The sequence below is a fragment of the Sander vitreus genome, chromosome 6 (assembly GCF_031162955.1).
Source record: "Sander vitreus isolate 19-12246 chromosome 6, sanVit1, whole genome shotgun sequence".
NCBI classification, from domain to species: domain Eukaryota; kingdom Metazoa; phylum Chordata; class Actinopteri; order Perciformes; family Percidae; genus Sander; species Sander vitreus.
The window spans coordinates 32,122,134-32,140,726 of NC_135860.1; the positions used below are offsets into that span (position 1 = coordinate 32,122,134).

Here is an 18,593-nt window from a genome sequence, read left to right on the forward strand (position 1 = left end):
AAGCATCACTTGTAAAATTACAAAACACCTCTTTCACAGTTGCTCTGGCCTGTTAGACTGCAGGACAATATAAATGAACAGCAGTTTCTCTTGGAGGAAAGACTTGTAATAGCTTATTCTGATTCTTTTAATAAATTACTCATTGCTTACAACACACAAAAATAAGTGGACACAATATAACGCGAGTGTAGACTGTGCCTTTTTAAAACTTATTTAAGCCTTTACACCAAATAAAAGCAGAAACTATTCCTCAATTTTTGTGCAAAGTTGTCAAAATGTCAAACAAAGAAATCAAAAGCTACACCCAATGGATAGTATACAAACTTCCAAAAAAGATCCAAGTCATTACATGATTAAGACACACCCCCTTTAAAAAATGTAACTGAACCATTGCATCTCTGAATGTAATGTCATCAATGTCCCTTAACATGAAAACATAAAGGACAGGCTGCTTTAACAAATGAAGTCATTAAACTCGAGAAAAGAAACTGAACACGAGCAAGGTTTAGGGCTCATGCCCACTCCACGTAGATCTTATTATGAAATGTTAAAGGACTTTGAAGGTGTAAAATGAATGGGTTCAGTTAGTTCTGTTCGTGAAAGTATCCACAGAGTTTTGTTTTAACAGACTGATCCGAACAAGAAGGCGTCTCCGTGTTGGAGTCAGAGGGGGAGTAAACAGAGAAACAGAGAGTGGATGGAGTAAGGGGCAGAGCAATGCAAGTGCCTCGGCAGATACAAAACGCCAGAGGGCTGGGACATATGCATGCATGTTTACTGTCTGGAGCTACTATTGACTGATTCTTCCTGCTGGAACTCCTGTTCTTGACGTATTCCTGGGATTTATTGAGAAACTTTGATTCCAGGAGTTGAGGAGAAATAGCTGGTTTTGATAACAGGGTAAGTAGGTTTTGATATGTTTTCCTCTGTTTAGTTGCTGAAGCACTGCAGGCTCTACTTGCAATTATGTCTTTGTTTTTTTCTTTTTAGAATAATGAGTCATTTTTCTTAAACATGGTGAAAAAGTGGAATCACCAGCTGCAACCTGTATTCTTTATAGAGATGGTCCGATACCAGTTTTTGCTTCCCGATACCGATTCCGATACCTGAACTTGCGTATCGGCCGATACCGAGTACCGATCTGATACCAGTGTGTCATATATTTTATTATGTTTTAAGAACTGTATACTATCCCTGTATGGATGTGATATGATTTCTATCTTTGTTGTCAGTCTGGCTCAGGTTAAACTCTTTGTGAAACATGAATGCCACAGAACGTTCTTTTATTCTCCAGTTTGACAGTCAGTTATAACGGAAAAAGAACATAAATAAACTACTTTAACGTATTTTTTCTTTAGGGCTTTATTACGTGGTATCGGATCGGTGCATAAACTCCAGTACTTCCCGATACCGATACCAGCGTTTTAGGCAGTATCGGAGCCGATACCGATACTGGTATCGGTATCGGAACATCTCTAATTCTTTATGAAGTAAATATTTACAGGACAGTTTCCATCACCTGCATCATGAAAAGCCATCAAGAGAAGGGAAGGGATATGTGCAAAACAGAGATCAGGTCCCATAAAACACGGTTAGGTACACACTGTTTTAGTGTTTCATAGTAAACACATAGCCTTGGCTTTAATTCATGAGGAAATGTGAGAGGGATTGCTCTGTGAGTGACTCCCCCCTATTTTGGTCAGTTGTGAAATCACTGTAATAAATCATATTCTAAATCAAATGTAAAGGATAATTACATGTTTCTGTGCTTTCTTTGCCACTAACGTTTCAGTTTAAAAAAAATGATAACCAAGACTTAAAGCTTTAGTGCGTAACTTTTTGATATTAATAAACGTCCATTCAACATTCAAGCCATTGCCAAATAAGTTGCTACAAAAAATAATGAAATGAACAACTCTCTCTGTATTTCTCAGTATGGCTATGTTCAGAAGCTAGTGTCAATGACCTCTTCTTCTCTTTTTTTTAATCCTCTTTTTTTGTCCTCCTTGGTTACAAGCAACTGTGTGGAGGGGCGCGATCACAGAAGGCTTGTGTCATGTGGATGCACCAAAAGTTTTGTTGTCATTACTTAGAATTCCTCATGGAGGCAACAGAAACACACACTACACACTATAGCTTTAATATTTTCCAAATGGTGTACATATTAAAGGAATCATCTGTCGACAAATGACAGAAGCCTGACCTGGTATCAAATTGGATCTGAGTGATTGGATCACAAGTGGACAGCTTTAAGTACAGGTGAAAACACACTCAGGACGCACAGTAATGCACAGGCTTAGTGGAAAGTGACGAACATTTAGTATGGAGGTCTATGGCCCTTAAATAGATAATACATTTGTTATACTGTTGGCTAATTAATGTAGAAAACACTTTTAGACCTGTGACAGAGAGACATCAAACAGATTTGAGGTCAGAGGTCAACAGCTCTGTGGGGTGCAACATGGATATGTGACCCCTGCAGGTCTCAGGTCAGCTGTTACCGTATACATGTCTGTGTGGGACGCAAAATTACGAATCCCACTATGGCCACGCCAAGACCTGCCCTACGAAGCAGCTTGATTGGTTGGGGTTAGGCATTTGACCTTGTGTGGTTAAGGTTAGGATAGCCAATTGGTCAGGGGATAGGACCTTTACAAATAGCGTTACGTTACCTTGCGTAAGCATGGACGCTTGGGCAATAAATGCAATTGAAGGGCGGGTCTTGGCGTGGCCATAGTGGGATTCGTAATATCGCGTGTGGGACTGTTCATCTGCCTGGGCTGATTCAGTGTCATCACCCTGAACAGAGCAGAGAAAGACGTTCAGAACTCCATTAAGAAATCCTGAAATTTCTAACATCTTACATGCTGTCTTTGAACTAAGATCTGATCTATATGACCAATGCAATGCCATTCTGCTTTTAAATGTGGATATATTTGCTATTTCTTCACCGATCACACACAGGTTTCAGACAGCAGTGGAGCCTGCAGTCTGAGTATGACAGGTCATTAATGGCTCTTCTGGGGATGTCATAGGGAAACAGTCTGTGGTACCTTTCAGCCTCTCTTAAATCACTTTCAACCACCTATGTACCAAAACATCGAAAAGCTCATTCTTTCATAGAGAGTTTGTGGACTTGATGGCAGATGGGAAAACGTGATACTCGTGTGTAGCTCGGTGTAGCCCACACTCATTTAGAAACAGAAAAGTGTAATGCTGCCAATAGTGAATATGTCACATTTAGAATCAGACTATGCCATTTGGAATGTGCTATTTCCTGTAGCTCTACAAAACCCATGCAATGCTGTGTGCATTACATCTATTCACACTAAAATGTGAAATCTGAAGCTGAGGGGGTCAAATATGCTGGAGGTGAAAGTTCTCCCTATTTATATCCCTCCTCATCATTAACTTAAATGTAGCACTTCACTAGTTACCTTACTGGCACAGAGTCACTATATGTGTTTCAGTCCTGTACGGACTCCAGTTTGTCTGTTAATTGGAGGCATATTTCAACAAATAATTTTATTTTTATTTGAATAGCACCACCATTTGGCAATTTGTAAAGCCAATTAAAAATGTATTCATGAACCTTAAACCTTATTTTTCCTGGATTCCTGATCCCTTGAAACATATGTTCTCAATCGGCCACACCAGTTTTGTTTTTTTCACATGAAAGATTTCTTTATTCTATGTTTTTGTCTGTGCTCGTCTCACCAATTTGAAGTGGGCGAGGCTCAAATTTTTCCATGAACCAATCAGCATTTAAGCCTGATGACGGGTAGTTTCCTTGTGTTGTTAATTAAATCTGCTATTGGAGCTAATCAGATCAAACCCCAAAGTTGATTAGCTGAGTTTATGGATATTATATAATAACTAATAAAGGATGTTTTTCAGAGCTTTAACTTTGATTGTTGCTTATTTAGTAATGAATCTTGAGGTTATGGTTAAAAAATAATTGAAATTGTTATTTCAGGTTTTTTTTTTATTTTAGCAAAAAAATAAAAAAGTTTTTTTTACCATTCCTCACAAAAAATCATTCTTTTACAAAACCTTACATTCCCAGACAGAGTTGAGGTGTTCTCTAAAAATCATGGCCACCATCAGCCAGTTAACAGGATTGACTGTCATTGTGTCTGTCATTGTGTCATTGTGTGTATTTTGATGCAGATTAAACATTTCCAAATAAAAAATTAGATTATAAAAATAACACATTTTCTTGCAGTTTCCCTCTTGCTTTATTGCCTCTCTCCTCATCTGTCTCTGACTTTACTGTTCCATGCAGGCTTGTTCTCTGCTTGCAGTGCATTGTGGGAGTGTTTATATCAGTTCTTGTGCTTTCCTCTCTCTCTCTCTCTCTCTCTCTCTCTCTCTCTCTCTCTCTCTCTCTCTCCAAACGCTGCAGTTGTCACAGCTTGTCAGAATGAGGTCCCTGGCCCTCGGCCTCTTCTTCCTGTTGTGCTGTAACGCAGTTCGACTGGACAGACGGCGTTCCAGACCCATCGTGGCCAGAGGTCGATATGAGACTACTGTCCAAACCAAACCAGCGGGTAAATGATCAGATGGAGACCAAAATGTGTATTTTGCCAACTGCATTTATGTCTGTTTCTATCTAATGCCGACCTTACACCAAACGACTTTTCAAGCCATTTCCCTGTTGCAGGCACATTTCCAATATCGGAATGAAATCATGAGAGTTGTGCTAGAGTTGGGGCGCGCGCCTATCGTCTCAATCATTTGGTGTAAGATGGTCATAAAACTCAGTCCGAGCTGTCTTAAATCAATCTTTTTCCCATCTTGACGTTCCGACAAAATCAAACGTGTTTGATATTATTGTATAAGTTTTAAGTCTTGGTAGTAAAATCTTCTTGTCTGTGACTAAAAACTCAGTGACATTATGACAGATTGCCTTTAGATGTGAGATAGTGTCTGACTCTAGTCTTTTCAGAGTCTTCTAGTGTATGGTAGATACAAAGTCAAACTATTTTCTTGAATCTAGTTTAGATTTAGCCCTGTTTAGCTGTGAATTTGCAGTATTTGTTTCCCTGATCACAAACCTCCATGTCTTTGATCACAGAGAAACCTTGCAAAGCAATCCCGCTGGATTTCGTCTTTGTCATCGACAGCTCCCGAAGCATCCGCCCCAACGACTACGAGAAGGTGAAGACCTTCATCATCAACCTGCTGCAGTTCCTCAGGGTGGGCTCTGATGCCACTCGGGTCGCTCTGCTACAGTATGGCAGCGTGGTCCAGCCCGAGTTTTCCCTCAACACCTACACCACCAGGGCTGAGGTGGAGCAGGCGGTGAGGAACATGGAGCACCTCGCCACAGGAACAATGACGGGTCTGGCCATCCAGTACACCATGGAGACAGCCTTCACTGAGGAAGAGGGAGCACGACCGGCAGAACTGCTCATCCCGCGAATCGCTATGGTTGTGACTGATGGGCGGCCTCAAGACACGGTGGAGGAGATCGCGGCTCAGGCGAGGAATGCCGGCATCCAGATATTTGCTGTCGGAGTGGGCAGAGTGGATATGGACACTCTGAAGGCCATAGGGAGCGAGCCACATTCTGAGCATGTGCACCTGGTGGCCAACTTTAGCCAGATAGAAACTCTCATCTCTGTGTTCCAGTCCAAACTGTGTGGAGGTGATGAATCCCATCTATTTTTGTGATCCATTTTGTGTCCCTCCTCATTCATGCATGTGTATTAGCACCAATTAGTTTTTTATGATTACAATTTTTATTTTTTAACACATAAAACATACAGTTTGCAACATGAAGATATCACCCCCCCCCCTCCCCCCTTTGTCATCACCACCCACCCAGACATAAATCAAGAAAAGATGACACAGTAACTACAATATTCAAGACCGTACAACAAAATGATAACAAAATAGGCAAACTATAAACCAAATGAACTTATGTGTAAATGTCTACGCCATAAGCCCATCATACACATGTCTCCCCAGTACAACACTTCTTAGGAGCCCTCCAGAAAGATCAGGTACTTTCCCCATTTTCTAGTATAGACATCCAATCTGGCAAACCATTTATATGACATCTTTTCAAAACGCCCACACACTAGCCATCTCACAAGCCCACTCCTGGATTGACGGCACCCTTTTATTCTTTCATCCTCTTAAAGGTGCTCTAAGCAATGTTGGGTGACGGCACTTTTTGTTGACATTTGAAGTATTTTCAAATAAAACGAGGCTAGCTCGCCCCTCCCTCCTCCTCATCCCGTTCCCGCCCCCTCCCTTCAGCGCACTAACGAACGCTGGAAGACTGTTATGTTTGGTGGTGCAGGTTGGGGCAGTTTGTTTTTGTTGGCATTTGTGGAGCCTGGGCTGTCTACAGAGTCCACGTTTTTTTACAGTGTGTTCAGGGGCCAGGCAACTAGCAGATAGTGAGGAGATGTTTTTTTACAGTGTGTTCAGGGGCCAGGCAGCTAGCGGATAGTGAGGAGATGTTTTTTTCAGTGTGTTCAGGGGCCAGGCAGCTAGCGGATAGTGAGGAGATGTTTTTTTACAGTGTGTTCAGGGGCCAGGCAGCTAGCAGATAGTGAGGAGATGTTTTTTTTCAGTGTGTTCAGGGGACAGGCAGCTAGCGGATAGTGAGGAGATGTTTGCTGTATGTGACAAAAAATGTTGTAGTCTAAAACACGCGTGACATCGCTTAGAGCACCTTTAAAGCAACACCAAAGCACTTTTCATCTTCCTTCCCCCTACAGGTTGGAAGTGGAATTGTGTCCATTATGTCTCATTCGAACTACAGATATGCTACCCGATCTGGCAAACTTGCATAGTGCGGTTATAGCCGATAGAGGGCCGCAAGCGAATGCAGAAGTGGAAGTGGAACCTGGGTCCCTGCAATACAACTTAGGTTTTCATGTATGCCGTTCCAAAATTCCTGGACCTTATGTTTGAGTGTCTGTGTTGTGTATGTTGGTGCGTGCGTTAGGTTCAGAGATGTGTGAGGTGGTGGACCATCAGTGCCAGCACATCTGTGTGAGCAGCCCTGCCTCATACAGGTGCAAGTGCAGGAAGGGCTTCACCCTCAACCCCGATGGCAAGACATGTAAAGGTGAAGGAACTCCTTTTCTCTCATTTCACTGTTGTTTTTAAAAATGTATTTACCCAGAAAAATGTGTTCTCTTTTTCGGCTACAGGCTTTTTTTTTTTTTTTTTACATTTACACGGTTTTCCTCCCTCAAGGCTGCTTAATGCCACTGCTGTTTTCTTTGATCACAAAGCACCATAACTTTCTCAGGCAACATGACAAAAGAGATGACTAAAGGGGATTGCAAATATAGAGGATTTGATCTCTATATGGCTCCCAGGGACTTCTCATCCTTCTCCATCACTAGTAACTATTTTTTACTGTATTCTACATTTTAATATATTTGTCTTTATGGCAATAACCTTCACTAAACCTAACAAAAATGTTACACTGTTGCATACACACGTGGATTTTTTTTTTAAACTACATCCCTTTTCAGAGTATGGTTATCTAATCTCTTGAACCAATTCAAATGAAAATTTTGAGAATACACACATAACAAAGTCTGAGGGTTTGTTCTGTTGTTTCCTTTTACACAGTCAATCACTATAGAGAGGCTGTCCGGTGGATCTCATGGGACCTTAATTCGGAAAAAATATGAACGGTAGTGAACGGGGAGAGGCCATGGATTACAAATATGATGTTCAATGTCAATTTAAAAGATAATTTTTCAACCGAAAAAAGTCTAAGTAAGCCATAAGTTTGTCGTAGTACCACTTAGCTTTGTGTGAAACTGCCCAGTCACCTAGCTTGATGCTCAACTTGTTCGCTAGCTAGCTAGCTTAGCTCTGTTCCACAACACATGTAATCTTATCTTACCTGATGTGTTTTATCCAGTGAAATTTTTTCAGCAGATAAGCAAAAGAACAAGCAAGATCCTCTGCTCGTTTGAGTAATGTTACATCCCCGGTACGATACACACAGACATGGTAGCTTCAGCGAGACGTCATCCATGAGACTTTGAAGTGTGTAGTCTTTCTAAATACGTATTTTCACAGTCTGATACTTCAACAGTTTAAAGCTCCCATATTATGCTCATTTTCAGGTTCATAATTGTATTTTAAGGTTGTACCAGAATAGGTTTACATGGTTTAATTTTCAAAAAACACCATATTTTTGTTGTACTGCACCGCTCTCTCTCACTGCTGCAGATCCTCTTTTCACCTGGTCTCTGTTTTAGCTACAGAGTGAGACCTCTTTTCTTCTTCTTCTTCTTCTGTACTATCTTTGATTGCACTCGCACATGTGCAGTAGCTCAGATGTAGATCATGTCAGCTAGCTAGCTCCATAGACAGTAAAAGAAAGGCTGTTTCTCTAACTTCGGTCAGTTACAAGGCAGGATTAGCTGGGAGACTTCTAAATGAGGGCGCACATTAAGTAGTTCTTTTGTAGATTATGGTGAACTTGTGTGTGTTGTAGCAGTGCTTTGCTATTGAGAATGAGGTAGCATGCTAGCGTTAGTATTAGCATTAGCATGCTAACGCTACGAGCTAACGGTTGCGGTTAGCCAGCTCGTTTCGGCTTGTGACGTCACAAGCCGTGCCGATTTTGAACAGCTCACCCGGAGACTGAAGGCAGGACACATTCAGAAACCGTATCTCACTCAAAACAGCATGGATGGATTTTTTGTTTGTATGTGTGTGAGACACAAATTAACACCCCAAATCCCAGAAAAAGTGTTTTTTTTCATAATATGGGCACTTTAACAATAAACTGAGACTTTCTTGACTTGCGAAATTATCTATTAAACTGATGAACATCATATGTGTAATTCATGGCTCAATTCAAACAGGATCAAAAAATAATTTGTCTTTCCCCATTTACTCCCGTTCATACTTTTTCGAAAGATAGGTCCCATGGACTGGAAGTAGAAGGGCGTGACTTTGTCTCTCTATTAATACTAAGTTACCAAATCAACATTACCATAATTAAAATACCATACCATAATTTAAAAAATTAGGGGTGATAGAATGCAAAACCGATTTTTCCCTTGTCATAGTTGAATTGAGGACATACATAGAAGCTCAAAATCCCATTGATACCCCTTTACTATGAAAATCTCATATTTTGAAACTGCCGCTGAAAACGGGCGAATCTCAACAAAGCTGGAAGTTGACGTCAGCATCCCAACTCCTAGTCTTTGTCACGCCCCAACATTTGCATAGGCTACACCACTGACCTGAGGTCAGCTTAGTCTTCTGAATCTAGCTAGCTAGGTCATGCAGATCTCCAGAGGTCCGCTATTTAATTACTAAATTCACTTCTGAGATTTGTTATGCGAGAAATCAACTATGTAGAGGTCACATATGGGCCGTTTTACGAAAATTGATGGCTAATTGCAAATTTTGTCCGACTGTGTGTTGGGAGTTCAGCGGCCGGTGCTGCCTGTGTTGCTGCCTCGCCGCCTGGCCTGCCTTCCTTCACAGACCCCGGCCCGCTGTGAGCTAGATGGAGCTCCGTCACGGCTAGCAGCCCACGGCACTCCATACCTGCGCAAAGTCACCGTTTTTTGGTTTAATGGCCTACCAAACGCCGCTGCCCTGACAGAGCTCCAGGGCCTGCAGCTCCCCTCTTCCTGCTAAATGGCCGGTGTGTGTGAGTGAGAGCGCGGTCACAGCGAGCTTGTTACGCCAGCAATCTCATACCACAGGTTCCAGTTAATCTTATAATGGATATGTGTGTTGAGTTATTTAAACAAACGATCGGGGAAATAAACGCCTCTTGTCCGCGAGTCTCATTGATAAAGGCTGCGGCTGGATGGAGCTCTATCAATGAGAGCTAGCTAGCCTCCTCTTAGACCTCTGAAACGAAACCCCTAATGTTCACAAAAATGCATTAAATTGAAATCGGACACCACTGTTAGCTTTATAAGACCTTGGGGTAGATGTTATATAAGTGGCGTGACGAAATTCAAACTGTAAATATACTAGTTATGCCGAAATTGAAGCTAACTAGCCGCGATCTGTACACATAGCTAGGACTGAAGGGACAGTAGCAGCTAGCTAACTAGCTAACGAAACTCTTAATGTTCACAAAAATGTATTAAATTGAAATCGGACACCATTGTTAGCTTTATAAGACCTTGGGGTAGCTGTTATATAAGTGGCGTGACTAAATTCAAACTGTAAATATATACAAAAGTAATGCCGAAAGTGTAGCAACGATCTTTTCCCATAGGATTAAATGGGACACATAGCCTAGCTAGCAGCTCCTCCTAAGGAGACCTCTCATGTTCACAAAAATGCATTAAATTGAAATTGGACACCATAGTTAGCTTTATAAGACCTTGGGGTAGCTGTTTTATAAGTGACGTGACGAAATTCAAACTGTAAATATACGAAAGTTATGCCGGTCATCCAGTAACCGGGAAACGGTGACTTTCACTGGGTATGGAGTTTGCCGCTTTCCCGTCAGACTGTGGAGCTCCTGAAGTCCAACACGTCTTACCATTTGCAATTAGCCATACATTTTCGTAAAACGGTCCATATTTGAGCTTGATATAGTTGATTTCTCGCATAACAAAGTCTCAGAAGTGAATTTAATAACGAAATAGTAGACAAACAATGTATAACTTTGCAGTGTCTGAAATATGAGACCTGCCGTCTAGTCTACAATGGATGTGTATGTGGTTCGCTCAAACCAATCAGCGCGCAGCTCATCTAAATATTCATGAGCATACCATATTTGGAAGAAAAGCTCTTGTTCCATATTCGCAGGGTAGTTAAGGACCCATAAAATAGCATTTGAGCAATATTCAGCCAAACCAATGTTACATACCCTATTAGGAGACCTTAAGGAACAGTGTGAAATACCCCATAAAATCATTCTATCACCCCTTTAAAGGATAAAGGGCCACCTTGAGGAAGGCATGGTAGCCAAAGGGGTTTGGTGAATAAAGCATTGTGTAAAGTAATTTTGATGCTCCAATCCAACTAAGAGCCAGCATTCTTCCTACCAGTGATGTCCCTACACCCACTGTTGGAAAACGTCCCTGTTGCTCCTCTGGAGGATGTTGACAGAAAGTAACGTGGGGGAGATTTCCTGAAGGAAGTGTGCTTTTGCAATCATCAGAGCAGCTGCTGAAATGTGGAGGTGTATCCAGGGTGTCAGTATCACAGAATCAAAACAACATCCATTGTTTGATCTTTCTTGTCTTGGGTTCACATATCTACACCTTTACCAGAGTCTTTCTGAGAGTGGATTTAGATGTTTGATAAACAAATGATGGTTTTCTCTTTTTGTGTTCTTGTATACTATGTGTCAAGCTGAAATATCGTATGCATACAGAAAACATTTATCATGACTAATAATAGACATTTTAGTAATTAAAGCTACAGTACCAGTAGTAGAAGAAGACATAATGTTAGTGATAGACAAGTATAAGAAGTCTTATTTTATTGAAGATTCATCCTTAGAAATGGACCACTGTAAACTTGGGAAGTAATGATTTCAGGCTACACAGATGCTAATTAGTATCTTCTACAGTAATATATTGTCATTTGTTAATAGTGTTAACAATGCTTCAATCTCTGTTCTGTGCTGTTTATGTCACCCAGAGATTGATCACTGTGCTGATGGCACCCATGGGTGTGAGCAGGAATTTATAAGCACAGAAGATGCCTGTGTGTGTAAATGCAGAAACAGCTACACACTCAGGCCTGATGGAAAAACATGCAAGAATAAGTGTCCGTTGTATTTTTACTTTTAGAGCAGGAAAATGGTCTTGGCCTCCATTTTATTTAGCTGGCTGGAGTTAGATGTTGTCTGTTTGTGCTCACTGGTACAATGGAACAATATGAAGAATTCAGAAAAACTTAAGGAGTTCATCTTTTGGAACATAGAGTAAATGTGCAAATTCAATTTGATTTGGTCTGTCCATTGAATTTTAATATTTTAAAAGTGGCAGAGTAGCAGAACTCAACAAATAGCTAAGTTTTCTTAGAAATGAATTCTTAATCCCGCCTGTACTGATAAACTGACTATTTCCTGCAGAGATAGACCATTGCGCTGATGGGAAGCACGGCTGTGAACAGGAGTTTATGAACACAGAAGACACCTGTGTGTGTAAATGCAGGAAAGGCTACACACTCAGACCTGATGGGAAAACATGCAAGAGTATGTGTGCATTGCTTCTGTCCTCCTTATCCTGTTATTTCAACAAAGAAAACAAAATAAGACATTTCTTTCAGTGATCTGTTATTGATTTACATCAAGTGTAACTCTGTTTACATCAATAACTATGTAGTAGATGTCCTCCAACCTGTTTCTCATTAGTGCTATAGGATTGCATGAACAATTTGTCCAACAGTTCAACATGACTGCAAGCATGTTAACTGTAACGCAAGAAGAAACTTACTTTTAGATGTGACATCGCTCGGTTACGTTGTAACCTTGGTTCTCTGAGTAAAGAGACTATCTCTCCAGCTGTAAGCCGCTCCGAGATGGTTCCGATCAAACTATCAGTGATTCCACGCCAGCACAGGTGCTTTATAGGGCGTGGCTGGGCAAGCCGGTTTATCTTGAAGTATCCATGTACCTGACCTTAGGGGGATCCTCCCCATGCATATGGAATATGTAACGGTGGAGAGATAGTCTCGATACGATAGAGAAACAGTATTCACTGTTGATATCACTGGCGATGAATACTTTCCATGGGGCAGACTAGACAGCAGTTGAGAGTATTCTTTTATTTTCAGTAATTACTCCCCAATTCTGTCTGTATTAATAAATGGACTATTTCCTGCAGAGAAGGACCATTGCGCTGATGGGAAGCACGGCTGTGAACAGGAGTTTATGAACACAGAAGACGCCTGTGTGTGTAAATGCAGGAAAGGCTTCACACTCAGACCTGATGGGAAAACATGCAAGAGTACGTGTGCATTGCTTCTTTCCTCCTTATCCTGTTATTTCAACAAAGAAAGAAAGATTTTTTTCAACATTTCAAAATAAGACATTTCATTCACAGTGATGTGTTATTGATTTACATCATGTGTAACACTGTACGCATCAGTAACTGTTGTAGGGGCACCTGCTTATCTCACCTGGTTGAGCGTGTGCCCCATGTACAGAGGCTCGGTCCTTGACGCAGCGGCCACGGGTTTAACTCCGACCTGCAGCCCTTTGCTGCATATCATCCCCGTCTTTTCGAGTTTCCTTACTTGATCTGTCCTATCAATAAAAAAGCTATTTCCTGCAGAGATAGACCATTGCGCTGATGGGAAGCACGGCTGTGAACAGGAGTTTATGAACACAGAAGACGCCTGTGTGTGTAAATGCAGGAAAGGCTACACACTCAGACCTGATGGGAAAACATGCAAGAGTACGTGTGCATGGCTTCTTTCCTCTTCTTCTTGTTGTTCCAACAAAGAAAGACGGTTTTTTTTCCCTCTATATTTCAGAGTAAGACCTTCTTTCGCAGTGATGTGTGATGAATGCTTATACATTAATAGCTATTGTAGTCCTCCAACCAGTTTGTCCTGTGTGTATTGCTAAATGGATGTTGCTGGAATGCTGTCTCCTGCAGAGATAGACCATTGTGCTGATGGTAAACATGGCTGTGAACAGGAGTTTATGAATACAGAAGATTCATGTGTGTGTAAATGCAGAAATGGATTCACACTCCGACCCGATGGAAAAACATGTCAGAGTGAGTCCAAGCTCATTCATTATCATAAATACATAGTGCAGCCAAAGGATATGATTTGAATATGTAAATGCAATGATTTGATGGGATACTACGAAATAGATAAAATAGATAACATACAGGACAGTAAATAATGTAAGTTTTGAAGCATTGAGTCTTTTTCCTGTGAGTGTTTCAGTTTGGAGGCTTCTGATTCATTTTCATATGTTCATTTGAATTCATATTAAGCTGTAGATAAGTGAAGAAAAACCTGACTCTAAAGACTTATTTGACAGTTTAAAAAAGACAGAATTGATATTTGTGTGAGGCAAAATAAACTCAATTCAGAATATCTTTAATCAGCATGTTTTCAAATGTTGCTTTGACTGTCCCCTATTCCAGTATTTATATGTCACATCACTTTGGATGAATTCCACCCAGTTATAAGGTCAGTGTTAATCCTAGTGCTCACCAACATTTTTATTTCCCCCCTCCCCCCTGGATTAAGGGGATATTCTGTTTGTAGCAGCCTGCTCCTTCCTAAACTTTACTTAACAAAGACAGAGGACTTACAGTTACAATACCGTTCAATTAAGAATACAATTTTGCACGATCACAAATTGTAATTTTAAAAACTAAAACTACTCATTGCCTTTCACAATATATCATATAAATAAATCATATTTTAGACACTCATACAATCATATATACAGTGCCTGAATTGGACCAAAAAAGGGGCCAGTACCCTAATTCAGCAGCTATGATTATCACATGTGTATATCTATGCTACATATTGTAGTAGTGACCTCGAATCGTTCAGTCAGTTATGAAACAAAAAATCATTCCATTCGGGCTATATGGGGGTACAGAATGTCTGATTTTACATTTAATTGCTTGGTTTGTCCCTGTAAATAATGATATGTAGCCTATTTCGCTTTAAACATTAGCCTATTAATAATGCTGTTAATAACAATTAGAAGTAAGGTACAAAAATCCGAAGTGCTGGTACTCAGTGCTGCTGAACATAAAGCATGTACTTGTTCTTGTTTTTGACAGAGCCAGAGTGTGGCGATGGAGTCATGGATCTGGTTTTCGTAATCGATGGCTCCAAGAGTCTGGGCCCTGCCAACTTTGAACTGGTCAAGCAGTTTGTAAACGGCATTGTGGACTCACTGGACATTTCCAGGACAGGCACTCATGTTGGCCTTCTTCAATACTCCACCAAGGTGCGCACAGAGTTCACCCTAGGCCAGTACACCACAGCGCAGAACATCAAACAGGCTGTGTCCCGGATGCAGTACATGGGGAGAGGTTCCATGACTGGCTCAGCCTTACGTCACATGTTTGAGCTCAGCTTTTCAGCTAAAGAAGGAGCCAGGCCGAACATCCCACGTGTCAGCATTGTGTTCACTGATGGAAGATCACAGGATGACGTGTCCGAATGGGCTAATAAAGCAAAGAACTCTGGTACACTTATTGTCTTGCCTTGCCATTCAAACGCGCTACCGTTTTAAATCAAACTAAGTTCTTTCTAATAGGCCTTACCTGTCATTATTCTGCTTTGTCATTTTCAGGGGTCACATTATATGCCTTGGGTGTTGGCAAAGCCATTGAACAGGAGCTGAGAGAAATAGCTTCAGAGCCTGATGAGAAGCACCTTTATTACGCAGAAGATTTTGACAAAATGGGAGAAATTACAATGAAGCTCAAGTCCAGGATATGTAAAGGTACATTGAACTAACTCGCAATTTGTCAAAAGAAATGCTCAAAAATGTCAGATTTCTAATAGCACTGTCTCTTCCTTTAAAGTGGTGCATCACTGCCACCTGGTGCTGCTATGATGATCACTGTTTCAAGCAACTCTATAAATTTTTTATGCAATAGTCCTGTGTAATTATCTGTTTCACATAGGCTAACTGATCAGTCCTTTTGCTCTGCAATCATGTACTCCTCACATCTACTACATTCTCTACAGGCAGGGAGGTAAACCTGCAGGAAAAGATTAGAAGAGATGGGGTGAAATAAAACGGATTCAAAGACGGGAAGATCTTCTGTATTTTAGATGTATTTTTTCTCCACAGACAAACCGTCCGATGAAAACATGTGCCAGTGTGAGAACGTGATAATGTTTCAAAACCAGGTCACCAAGAAGCTGACGAACCTGATGCAGAATAATATCCTTTTCTAAATAACTGTCGACTCCACAGTTACACCAAGATTCAACATGTTTTTTTGGTAAACTTGGGTCGATTGGGTCTCTGTCAAAGAATCCTCCAGTGCAGATGAATAGAGAGCTACATACAAAAACTCAGCACAGCTAAGTGTCCTTTGTTTTATGATTTTAGAAACAAATGTGTATAAAAATATTAAGGCCCTGACACACCAACCCGACGTCAAAGAACTAGTGGCGACTGAGGCCGACTGTTGTGGCTCCTCACCTCTGTGGCTTGGCAATGCAAAATTACACTGATCACACTGCACAGACTACAGCCGACGGCCAACTACCATGTACGTTGCGCCTGCGAAAGTGGCAAAAACTCTCCATACTAGCAGTTAGCGGTAGTCTGTTTTCGTCATTTAAAAAGGGAAACCGGAAGACCCAGGACTGTGGCTTTACAGATAAAGCGTTTGCCCACTTGAATCATACTAATCCGTTTGTCTTCAGTTGCTTCATTCCAGATGGCCATGATTCATTTTACTCATATAGCAGCTGGCCGGCTGGCTACAGCTAGCTTGCTTGTGCTCAGTTCTCAAGTCTTTTGACCAACCACGGTGCAGAGGGAAAGAGGGAGAGAGATTTATGGTCTTTAAATTAAGTTTTACGGTATAGGACATTATTTTATTTGTTTATTTTGTAAAAAAAATATTTACAAGACAATCTGTCTTGTATGTTTGCCCTCTTATGGACATAATGTGCAAAAATATATATTCGAATAGTTCAAACCTCTGTGTTTTTGCTCTCTAAAATACCAATAAATAGACATTTAAAAAATAAAAACTGTGTTTTTAAAAGGAATATTCAAATGTCATTTTTGGCCAGATTTGAGATGATGTTGAAAAATGAGACCAGTCTTCTGTGTGTGCCCTCTTGACTTAAGCCATTTGCTGGCTTTCCTAACGTTTTTTCTTCTTGAGTGCTGATTCGCTTTAGACAAATAGCCAATTAGAGTGATTCCTCTCCCGGATGGGCTCCCCCACCAATTCAACATGCTGAATCGGCTGAAATAAGCTGACAAGGGCCGACTAGTACGAATGGTGCGGACGCTCACCGACACCAACATCTGTCAGGGCCTTTAATTCTGACTGATGATCGAATACAAAAGACAATCTAAGGCTTTTATCAACCCTCATTTCAGTCTCCATGACAAACATATAACTTCAAACATGAACACTTTTAACAGGGCAAAAATAATACAGCTCGTTCTAGCTTCCGAACAGAGGTTCAACTCACAACAGGCAAGCTACAGGCAAAGAGACACCTGTCTGTCCAGACAATTAACACAAAGTCATGGTTTAACTAGTCTCGCATTGCCAGCCCTTCCTCCACAGCGCTGCGCATTCTGGGATGGGAGAAAAACGTGCTCTGGTTTATTGGCATTTCTTTAAACCAATCACAATCATCATGGGCGGCGCTAAGCCCCGGGCAGAGCCACGGTGCCTCTGCAAAATAATCTCGGGAAGGAACTTGTTTTGGTGGAACGTGTACGTTCAAAAGTAGTTTTAGTCGTGCAACAGAAAAGTCAGATTGGACAGATAGCCTAGCTAGCTGTCTGGATTTACCCTGCAGAGATCTGAGGAGCAGTTAACCATAGTCCTCACAAATCCACCAGAGTTTAGAATTCAAAACAACAACACAAAGAAAGAGGAAGGTACCGGACATCAATCCTGGAAGTGGAACGTCGTGGATATAGACTATGGTTTAACTAACAAATTACTACTATAAGCATAATCTACTAAAGGTGCTGTAGGTAGGACTGTGAAAAATGTAAACATCGACAACTTCTCAGTCCCTCCCCACTTTCCACTAAAGCCCAAAACGGCTCCTAAGCCCCTCCCCCCACAAGAGAGAATGAATGTGTGTGTATGAGCAGTGACTGACACGCAGTTAGACACCCCCCCTGGCCCTGATTGGTGCAGCTCAACAGGGAGCTGTGGATTTTTGCAAATCTCACTCCAGGCTGTAGGTGGAGCCAGAGGAGCTGGATTTATTTTAAATGACCTGCTTCATGTAGTTCTACTGGAACATAGGGTCAGTTTCAGCAAATATGACAGAAAGTTAGTTTTATAAGGCTTACCTACTGCTCCTTTAACAAAATAAAAGGATTTGGGAAAGCACACCTTAACCTATGCAACAAGAGACCTGACTGCCTTTGCACATGTATACACACATAAAATATATATCATTTTCTGTCATTAGTTGTGTTTAGTTGTGTTTTCATTTGTATCTGCATATTTCCTTTACATGCCCACTTGAAGCCATGTCGAAGAAGCTGGAGTCACTCGAGAATCAAGTTGTGCGCAAATGAAAGGCTGAGACTCATCCCCCTCCCCTCGAACCTGCAGTGTATCATTCATCTTTAATCCTGTTCAACAAGCTACACATGCAATGCTTTCTACTGAAGCTATTTTTACACTTTTTGTATACAACAGTGTATTTGTGTCTGTAATGTTCTTTATGTAATGCCAGATCAAATGAATAACTTTGTACAGTAAACTGACAAATAAATATTTTACACTTCACATTGGTTGTGTTATTATCAGGCTTTATGATCAATGTAGGGCATAAGTCATGGTACAACACAAAAACAAATGAAAGCTGTTCAGTCAGTGTAATTTAACTGCATACCTTCACTGACTCAAACAATACAAAAATAGAACCACTCCAAAGAACAAATTGTACATGTGCTA

At 40.9% G+C, this 18,593-nt stretch overlaps 1 protein-coding gene across 1 annotated transcript; it reads left to right on the forward strand.

Moving 5' to 3' along the window:
* Positions 1-720: 720 nt before the first annotated feature.
* LOC144520104 (matrilin-4-like) lies at positions 721-18,413 on the forward strand. The gene is made up of 12 exons (XM_078253772.1): positions 721-900; positions 4,406-4,550; positions 5,078-5,650; positions 6,965-7,087; positions 12,056-12,178; positions 12,810-12,932; positions 13,260-13,382; positions 13,587-13,709; positions 14,742-15,152; positions 15,260-15,412; positions 15,767-15,859; positions 18,156-18,413. The coding sequence occupies exons 2-12, from the start codon at positions 4,424-4,426 to the stop codon at positions 18,209-18,211; spliced, it is 2,028 nt and encodes a 675-aa protein (XP_078109898.1). The 5' UTR covers positions 721-900; positions 4,406-4,423; the 3' UTR covers positions 18,212-18,413.
* The last annotated feature ends 180 nt before the right edge of the window (positions 18,414-18,593 follow it).